We start from the raw sequence: 10,225 nt of genomic DNA, 5'->3' as shown, positions 1-10,225 counted from the left end.
ACTAATGCTCCTGCTAAGGGCCTGGACACACTGCAGGGTCTCTTGTGTCAGTATCTGTGGAGAGTTTAGGAGGCCTGGTATCGGTGGGCATAGGTCACCCCATAAGCATCTCAAAACGGGTGAGCCCAGTCATGTGGTTTGCCTGCACAGGTATAGTATACAGGGCAAGTGGCAAGGCGTCTGGCCTGGTCAGTCCTGTGTCCTGGGTGATCTTGGTCAGTGTGGTTTTAAGGGTGCTATTCATCCGCTCGACCATTCCTGATGACTGAGGTTGGTAGGGGGTGTAGTGTCGCCACGGTATCCCTAGTGCCTCGCTAATGCTAGTCGTGAGCCTAGCAGTGAAGTGAGTCCCCCTGTCAATCTCTATGCTACCAGGAACTCCAAATCTGGGAATGACATCCTTTAGGAGGCATTATACTACCGTGTGTGCATTGTCCTTTTCTTGTGGGAAATGCTTCCACCCATTTGGAGAACAAGTCTATGATGACCAGGATGTACTTGTAACCCTGTTTTTGGGGCATGTGTGTGAAGTTAACCTGTAAGAGGCTGAACGGTCCTTCAGGAACTGGCAGATGGTCATACTTGGCAACTGGCTTCCCTGCATTGTTCTGCAGGCAGATGAGGCACTGTGATAGCAGGGCTTGGGCAGCAGCAGTGAATCCTGGTGCATACCAGGACTGAATCAGTATGCATCATACCTTCTTGCCAGTGTGGTCAATGCCGTGGGCTGCTAGGGCCAGTGTGTGCTCTTGGACAAATGATGTGGCCATCAGGGTGTATTAGCAGGTTAAGCGAAGGAGATTGTGTGGCCCCACTGTGGGCCCAACTGTCCTTTCCCTGCTGTGGAGAAGTTTCTTGAGTAGCTCGCACTGCCTCCATGGGCTCAGGGAATACTGGGGTCTTCGCTATTCTGGGATCCTGCAGGATGTAGATGGTGGGGTGCAGTGCGACTTCCGGGCTGCTGTGTCAGCTGAGGCATTCCGGAGGGTGACCGGGTCAGTGGCAGAGGTATGGGCACGGCATTTGATAATTACTAGGGCTGAGGGTAACAGGACTGCTACCAGGAGGTTAGATATCAATGCAGCGTGTTGTAGTGGCCTCCCTGCTGAAATGATGAAGTCTGCCTGTTTCCAGAATGTGCCGAAATCGTGAATGACTCCGAAGGCATATCTGGAGTCAGGATCAATGTTTGCTGTGTGTCCTTTAGCAATGACACAAGCCCGAATGAGCACAAACAGCACCACAGCTTGTGCAGATGTGCCCCATCTGGCAGTGCAGCTAACTCTAGGACTGAGAAAGGAGTGCAGATGGCATACCCTGCCGGTGTGCAGTGTTCTGAGGGCCTGAAGGAGGAGCCATCTGTATCGAGTATGAGGTCAGGGTTGTCTAGAGGTGTTTCAGAGCGGTCAAGGTGCGGGGTGACGACCTGCTGGACAAGGTCTAAACAGTCGTGGTCATCCGTAATGGTGGTCAGAGTTAGTGGGAGTAGGGTGGCGGGGTTCGGGGCAGGGGCACATTGTAGGGACAGGTTGGCTTTAGGTAGTAAAGTGACCCCACAGCCAGTTCTCTGTATGGCAATGGAATGTTGCTGCTGGAAATCGAGTAATATGGTTACAATGATGTTAATTGGAAAACAGTTATCAGAGGAATGTCCTAATTCTCTACACAAAGCAACATTCTGACAGTATCGATGGATCATTTCTCTTTGCAGGGAGGTGCTAATGTCTCCTCTGAAGTGGTGAGTTGCTTCCATTATCCTGTCCTGGGAGTAGTGCTCTTGCTGGTGCCTCTCTGTCTGACCTGTCCTTTGTGTGGCTTTGGTGTTGCTGGGTTGTGAAGCTGCCCTCGGGGCTTTGGGATAGCGGTGGTGCTCTGTCATTGTTAGTGGGTGCTTGAAGTGTACAGGTATTCCCTTGTCTGCGAGTCCTGCCTAGTTTCACTTGTCAGCCTGCTTGGTCCCTGCTGAGGCATTCTGGGTGTTTTGGTACAGTTTGGCCAATTGTGGGCCTATTGTGGGTTGCCAGGGTGGCAGAACTTTTCTCACATACAATTACCAGGAATATTTGGAATCCTAGAGAGATGTTGCATGCCTTGGACTATTCCCAGAAAGTGAATGAACTATCAAGATTCATGTAGATATTCGTGGGAACTCTTGCAGGGATGTAAAGAAACATAGATTTACAATTAAGGCTATACATCCCATTCTGCTAAGTTAATCCAGTTAATTGGTAATTTTTAGATGTTTCAAAATGTGAAAAATTAACGAAGAGTTCTCTCAGTTAATCACTGGGTATTCAAATGTCTCTTCAGAATTAAAGATCATAACAAAACTGGGTGTCATTGTGGGATGTTGAATCTGTAGTATGTGTTTGGTAAAATTTGGATGAACAATATTTCAAAGTGAATTTTATCATGTTAAGCACTAACACTTTCTGGAGAGGACAGATTTGCCCTTGTGTGTTTTGCAACACTTATCCAAGCTTAGTTCTCTCGACTAAGCAGACAGGTTGATGCTAGAGTTGAGAGCTGTGGCAAAACGTCAGAAATAATGTAGGCAGGAACACAACAATTAGGGTTAGAAAGTTAGCCAAAACAATAAAAACAGGTAGGAAAGTTTTGTCAGCTTTTCTTAAAAAACGTTAACAAGTAAGTGTTGGTTCTGCAGAAAATGAGTCTGGGGATTCAGTAACGGAGGATAAAGAGATGGCAGATGAATTGGAAAGAGCTAGAATTTGACTTCACTCGAGAGGATAAAAGTAACACCCTGGAACTAGCTGTAAATCAGGAATTGAAAGGAGGGAGGAACTGAAAAAATTACAATTACTAGGGAAGTAGTACTGAGTAAATTGTTGAAACTACGAGCTGACAAGTCTGATTTCATCCTCGACACTGAAAGACAAACTAGCCAGTGAAATATTTAATGTATTGGTTTTAATTTTCCAAATCTCATTAGTTTCAGGGTCGTTTCTTTAGATTAGAAAAGTCCTTTCGTGAGACCGAGAACAGGAAACTGCAGACCGTTTAACTTAACATATGTCGTAGGGAAAATGTTCAAAGCTATTATTAAAGATATTATGATAGGGCACTTGTATAAGTTCAAGGTAATCAGGCAGCGTAAATGTGTTTTTGTCAATGAGAAATAATGTTGTAATAATTTTTTTGAAGAACGGCCTCTCCGCACTGCGACTGAGCTGATGAACCTCCAGTGCCGACAGGGAATGGAATCCCTTCCCTCAGTGTCGACATTTCCACAACTTCTCCGCAGTTCTGGTGACTTTTTGACTCTGTGTTTCAAATGAACAATTGAAAGTGTGATCACACTCAGGAAACGTGTACAGTCACTCCCTCCTGCGAATAGTGTAATGTTTCTTCAGTCTGTGTAACTGGTTAAAGCTCCTTCCCACAGTCAGCTCACGGGGAGACCCTCTCAGTCAGTGTAACTGGTTAAAGCTCTGCCCAGTCAGCTCACGGGGAGACTGTCTCAACAAGGAGAAAAGACATACAAAAGTTGAGCAGCGAGACAAAATGCAAAAGCAATAAAATGTCGAACCACAGGGGAAAAAATATTGTGACTCTACTCCTTTTCTTCTTTTTGGCATTTGGACACTTAAAATCTGTCAGTAACACCAGCATCTTAAAAGAACATACTGCGCATGTTTTCTGGTGTCAGCAAAACACCAGGTATGCTCATCGCAGTCCGCCAAAATAGGCACGCGATCTTCTTTTGATTGGCCAATAGGAAGTACTGGAGGACCGGAAAGAGTCTAGTCCTCCCGCCAATCAGAGTCACCCCATTGTCTGAATGCGGAAGTTTGACCATGAGCTTCTGAAGCTGCTGCTGTTTCTCTGAAAGAAGATCGAGCTTCACCCCAGAACCCTACTTCCTTCCTCTGTCCAATATCTGTGAGTACAGGTCGCTGTTTTCTCGCCGCCTTTTCCATTTTTTAAAAAATTCAGGGTTTCAATTGACTTGCAGCAACTTAAAGGAAAGGGAATGAATCGGAGTGGGAACAGACTCTGGAAACGTTGCTGCACGTCTGTGTCGCAATTGACGAAATAGACAGGCAGGAGGCTGGAAGAACAGAACAAGCCTGGTAACATCAGGAGGTGGAGAAGTCGACGTTTCACGTGTAACCCTTCTTCAGGATTGGGGATGGGTGTAGCGGTGTCCTGGGGGCTGGGTGGTGAAGTGGGGATAGGTGAAGACAGGTGGAGGGTCCGACCTGGTGGGTCAATGGGAGGAATAAATCTGGTTGATGACAGGGAGGAGTAGAAATGATGGGGATGGGAAGTGAGATTATTTGAGACTGGAGAACTCAATGTTGAGTCCTCTGGGCTATGGGCTGCCCAGACGGAGGATGAGGTGTTGTTACTTCAATTTGCTGTTTGGTTCATTGTGGCAATGGAGGAGGCCTAAGATAGTCTTTTCAGAAAGGGAGTGGGAAGGGGAATTAAAATGTGTGGTGACTGGGAGGTCCCGTCAACCTCTGTGAACCTGTCTGCGAAGCTTGGCAAACCGTTCCCAACTTTATGCTCGGTCTCCCCAACGTAGAGAAGATCACAATTGGAAAATACGTGAGAAATAGAATACAACAATGTGAAGTTGTAGCCTTTGCTGTGGGGCGGGGGCGGGGGGGGGGGGGGCGGGGAAGCAGAAAGGAATTGTATTATTTAAATGGTGATATACTGAGACGTGGAGAAAGTGAGATCTGCAGATGCTGGATATTAAAGTCAGTAAGTGTGGCGCTGGAAAAGCACAGCAGGCCAGACAGCATCCGAGAGGCAGGATAGTCGATGTTTTGGGCCCAAGGGAATAGGGAATGATATGTGAATGTAGAAAGGGGGCTCAGTGTCTTTCTACACCAGTCACTGCCAGTTGTCAGACAGGTGCAGCAAGCAATCAGCAAGGCAAGTGGTATATTAACAAGAGGAATTGAGTTCAGAAGTGGGGATGTCTTCCTGCAGTTAGGGGTCATTGAATATATTCAAGGCTGAGTTCATCTGATTTTTTGAGCAACAATGAAGTGGATGTTTATGGGGGAAAGCAAGAAAATGTTTTTAAGACCAGTAGAGAACAGTTACAGTCACACAGCACATGAACAGACCTTTCAGTCCAACTAGTCCATGCTGACTATATTCACAAACTAATCTAGTCCTACTTGCCAGTGTTTGGCCCATATCCCTCCGAACCTTTCCTATTCATGTACTTAACCAAATGTCTTTTAAAAGTAACTATACCGGCATCCACCTTCCTCTGGACATTCATCCCACACATGAACCATGTATTTTTTTTAAAAAGTTGCCCCTCAAGTCTTTTCAAAACCTTTCTCCTCTCACTTTTCACAATTTGCTGCGTAATCCTGAAACTCCCACCTGCGGGAAATGACACCTGCCATTCACCTCATGTATACCTCTCATGATTTTATAAACCTCTGTACGGTCACCTCTCAACTTCCTGTGCTCCAGTGAAGAAAGTCCCAGCTTATCCACCTAGATTTGGGTAGATTCATATCCAGTTATGGTCTGTTCAATGCTGGTCCAGGTTTAAAAGACCAATTGGGCAACTCCTGCTCCCAATTCTCACGCTCTGTGTCCAAAGTTAAAAATCATACAACACAGGGTTATAGTCCAACAGGTTTATTTGGGAGCACTAGCTTTTAGAGCGCTGCTCCTTCATCAAATGGTTGTGGAGAATAAGATTGTAAGACACAGAATTTATAGCAAAGGTTTACAGTGTGATGTAACTGAAATTATATATTAAAAAAGACCTGGATTGTTTGTTAAGTCTCTCATCTTTGAGAACTGAAACCAACATGGTCATTCTTTCTTTCATATGTGAATAGCAAAATTTTTTTTAAAAGTTACATTCCCAATTGGTGTCACATCGTCCCAGATAATGTATTGAAGGTGTGAGTTTCCCTGTGTGAGGCTGTCTGTACCACAATGGTCAGACTGATTCTAATTTGAAAAAATGGATTAACAGAATCTTACCTGGATTCATGCAGTTTTGTGTCCAGGACAGCAAGAGACCATCAGATATAGGAGCAGAAATTAGGCCTTTTGGCCCATTGGGTCTGCTCATACCATTCGATCGTGGCTATTAAGTTTCTTATCTGCGTTCTCCTGCTTTTTCCCCATAACCCTCGATCCCCTTGATACTCAAGGACCTATCTATCTCAGTCTTAAATATCCTCAGTGGCCTGGCCTCCACAGCCTTCTGTGGCAGTTAATTCTATAGATTCATTACTCTCTGGCTGAAGACATTTCTCCTTATGTTCAATGTAAAGGGTCTTCCCTTTACTCTAAGACTGTGCCTTGAGCCTTAGTCTCTCCTCCCAATGGAAAGATCTTCCCAACGTCCACTCTGTCCAGGCCGTTCAGTATTCCGTATGTTTCAATTAGATCTCCCCTGAGTATAGGCCTGTTAATCAGCATCACCTAGACCCTTCAGGATGAGATACAACAGGGATTAGGCTCAACAAAGTGAGAAGGGAAGGAGAGTGTGTGGGATGGAGACTTTTAGCTTTGAGGGAATAAGAGAGGAAGCAGAATTGACTATAAATTAGAATTGATTGGATGGACCAGTGGGCTGAGGAGTGGCAGATGGAGTTTAATTTAGAGAAATGTGAGGTTTTGCATTTTGGTCAAGCAATCCAGACAGGACTGGTACAGTGAAGGGGAGTGTTGCAGAACAAAGAGACCTCGGAGTGCAGGTTCATAGTTCCTTGAAAGTGGAGTCGCAGGTAGACAGGATAGTGAAGAAGGTGTTTGGTATGCTTTCCTTTATTGGTCAGAGCATTGAGTATAGGCGTTGGGAAGTCATGTTGTGGCTGTACGTTGGTTAGGCCTCTTTTGGAATAGTACGTCCAGTTCTGGTCTCCCTGCTTGAGGAAAGAACTTTCAAACTTTGAGAGGGGTCGGAAAAGATTTACAAGGCTGTTGTGAGGCTTGGAGGGTTTGAACTACAGGGAAAGGCTGATTAGGTCAGGGATATTTTTCCCGGAGCATCAGAGGCTGAGGGCAGCCTTATAGAGGTTTATAACAGGCATGGATAGGATGCATATCCAAGGTCTTTTCCCCAGGGTCAGGGAGGCCAAAACTAGAGGGCATATGTTTGAGGTGAGAGGGGAATGATTTGAATGGGACCTGAGGAGCAATTGTTTTCACGCAGAGGGTGGTGCATGTATGGAATGAACTGCCAGAGGAAGTGGTGAGGCTGATATAATTATATTTAAAATGCACCTAGTTGGATACATGAACAGGAACCATAAGAGCCACATGCTGGCAAATGGGACTAGATTAATTTTGGATATCTGTTTGGCACAGACGAGTTTGACCAAAGGGTCTGTTTCCGTTCTGTATGACTCTAATTGTCTTGGTGAAAGCAGAAGTGTGATTGTGAAGACTGAACTTTCAAAGCAGCTTTCGTGATTAGATTAGATTACTTACAGTGTGGAAACAGGCCCTTTGGCCCAACAAGTCCGCATCGACCCGCCGAAGTGCACGCAACCAGACCCGTTCCCCTGCACCTAGCACTATGGGCAATTTAGCATTTTGAATTCACCTAACCTGCACATTTTTGGACTGTGGGAGGAAACCGGAGCACCTGGAGGAAACCCACGCAGACATGGGGAGAATATGCAAACTCCACAGTCAGTCGCCTGAGGCGGGAATTGAATCTGGGTCTCTGGCGCTGTGAGGCAGCAGTGCTAACCACTGTGCCACCATGCCACCCATAGATGTTTTGCTCTTCCTAGGAGCAGAAGAAATTTTGCATTTGTGAGAGAGCAACTGAGTGAGTGTGGACATTTGGGATTTTGGTGGAAAGTGGGAATTCATTGCACTGTGGGGATCAAGCCCTCCCTATCCAGTCATTTCAGCTGGTGGATGAGACTCAGCAGTTCATGCAGGCAGTCAATCCAGGTAATATTTTTTAAATTCCTGCTTTGGAAATAGAACCAGTCTGACTCCAGATTGGGATACTGACAAACTCTAGCCTCATCCCTTTAATGCATTGTCTGAGCTGAGATGTCACCTTTTGTTATAAAGCCTTATGTTAGCTTGAGAGGGTGCCTTACAGGAAGTTCTGTGATTTACATATTTATGATACCTGTAATCCATTGTAAAAGATGAAAGACTTAACAATCCAGGTTTGTTCAATATATCATTTCAGTGGCAGGACACAAATGTCTTTCCATAAATTCTGTGCCTTATGGTCTTATTCTCCACAACCACCTGATGAAGGAGCAGTGGGATGATGCTTTCAATTTTGTGAACTAACAAAAGAAAAGGGTGTTCCACAGAAAGTAGAATAGCTTGTTCTGAATTTCTACCCTGCACTGACAGTGATGACTTTTGTAATCTCTTTTTACAGAGTATTTGAAGATCTGAAGATGCAAGTCTCAATGAACAGATGAAGGCCTGATGCCTGAAATGTTGACTCTCCTGCTTCTCATGCTGCCTGACCCACTGTGCTTTTACAGCGCAACACTTTTTGACACTGACTCTTCCGCGTCTGCAGTCCTTATTTTCACGTCAATATCTGACAGTCACTCAATTGATCAGGACAGCCACGATTTTTGACTATAATTCTGTGAGAAGGAGCAAACCTTTTTGGTTCCTGTTTGAGTAAGTTTTCATTATCAGTGGGCCTGGATGAGAGACCCAACTGTTGCTGCCCACTGAATGTGGAGCCTGAAACTGTTATACGGCCTGGAAAGAGGAATTCCCAGCAGTGAGGGTAAGTACATGCGTTTGATTGTAGCTGAAGCTTCGGACATGGAGAAACCGTGGAAGTGTGATAACTGTGGGAAAGGCTTCCGTACTCCGTCTGACCTGGAGATTCATCAGCGCGTCCACATGGGGGAGAGGCCGTTCTCCTGTCCTAAGTGCGGGAAGGGCTTTACCCAGGTCCCTGCCCTGCTTAGGCACCAGCGGATCCACACGGGGGAGAGGCCTTTCAGTTGCCCCGAGTGTGGGAAGGCCTTCAGCAATTCCTCCACCTTGCAGACCCACCGACGAGTCCATACGGGAGAAGGGCCCTTCAGCTGTCCCGAGTGTGGGAAGGCCTTCAGCTATTCCTACCACCTGCTGAGGCACCAGCGGGTCCACACGGGGGAGAGGCCTTTCAGCTGCCCCGAGTGCGGGAAGGCCTTCAGCAATTCCTCCACCTTGCTGACCCACCGGCGAGTCCATACGGGAGAAGGGCCCTTCAGCTGTCCTGAGTGTGGGAAGGCCTTCACCCGCTCCTCCAACCTCCGGAACCACCAGCGACTTCATGTGCCATCGCAGGGAGACTGACAGCGACTGCCGAGTGCCATTATCGACTGGACTATCAACCCAGTTCTGGGATCTGTTGGGTTTGAATCTCACCGTGGCAGATGGTGGAATTGGAATTCGGTCAGAATCTAATGATGAAACCATTTTCTGGTATTGGGTGGGGGAGAAAACCCTAATCTGATTCACTCACGCCCTTTTTAGGGAAGGAAACTGCCGTTGTGGGAAAGGATTCACTCAGTCGTCCCAGCTGCATCCTTTACCCGGTCTGGCCTACACATGACTCCAGACCCACAGCAGTCTGTTTCACTCCACACTGCCCCCGTTCCTCGCCCCACGGGTTAAGGCTGTACCAAGGATCCAATTACCAAGAATAAAGAGTGCTGACCAAAAGTAAAGAAAATGGGGTGGGGTGGAGGGAGGGGGAGTTTGTGCGCTTTGACCTTGAGTTGTTTAAAAAGCAGCTGCTTTCTCTCCCCCTTTTTGCTGGGGGAGATGTGAAGCTGTAACAAAATTGGGTCACAATAAAGATTACCTGAACTTACTGTCAGGCTCAGACTCTCATTGAAAGCTTTGAGCTCCAGATGGTCTTTGATTTAAAGCTGCTCATTTCTTCCAGCCTCCTGCACTAAGTTTCTAATGTCGTGTAGCAGATGGAGCAGTGAATGATTTGCTCATATCATTAGAACTTGTAAATTTTTAAGGAGTACCGGTACTGCATCGTTTCATCAACATTGTAAAGGTTACTGGCAGCACTGGGCAGTTTGCACTGTGTTCACTAGTAACTCATCTTTAAAATTTGAGAATAGCTAAAATTATATATTCCGAAACATCATTGAAGTCTCAACGCATTTCAATTTTTAAAAAGAGCTGCTGAAATCTTTCTGAAACTTGCACTGGAATATGTGCAGTTAGGCCACAGCTCAGGACAGGCTGGAAGGGGTGAATG

At 46.1% G+C, this 10,225-nt stretch overlaps 1 protein-coding gene across 2 annotated transcripts; it reads left to right on the top strand.

Moving 5' to 3' along the window:
• The first annotated feature begins 3,812 nt into the window (after positions 1 to 3,812).
• On the top strand, positions 3,813 to 9,713 carry LOC132811107 (zinc finger protein 664-like). 2 transcript variants are annotated; one of them, XM_060822768.1, is made up of 2 exons: positions 3,813 to 3,903; positions 8,375 to 9,713. In XM_060822768.1, the coding sequence occupies exon 2, from the start codon at positions 8,686 to 8,688 to the stop codon at positions 9,298 to 9,300; it is 615 nt and encodes a 204-aa protein (XP_060678751.1). In that variant the 5' UTR covers positions 3,813 to 3,903; positions 8,375 to 8,685; the 3' UTR covers positions 9,301 to 9,713. The 2 variants fall into 2 exon arrangements, with proteins under 2 accessions (XP_060678751.1, XP_060678752.1); XM_060822769.1 differs by lacking the exon at positions 3,813 to 3,903 and adding an exon at positions 7,834 to 7,923.
• The last annotated feature ends 512 nt before the right edge of the window (positions 9,714 to 10,225 follow it).

This window comes from Hemiscyllium ocellatum, unplaced genomic scaffold (assembly GCF_020745735.1).
Source record: "Hemiscyllium ocellatum isolate sHemOce1 unplaced genomic scaffold, sHemOce1.pat.X.cur. scaffold_2114_pat_ctg1, whole genome shotgun sequence".
In the NCBI taxonomy this organism is placed as follows: Eukaryota; Metazoa; Chordata; class Chondrichthyes; order Orectolobiformes; family Hemiscylliidae; genus Hemiscyllium; species Hemiscyllium ocellatum.
Note: the sequence above shows the minus strand (reverse complement) of the source record. Positions and strands in the feature narration are given on the sequence as shown.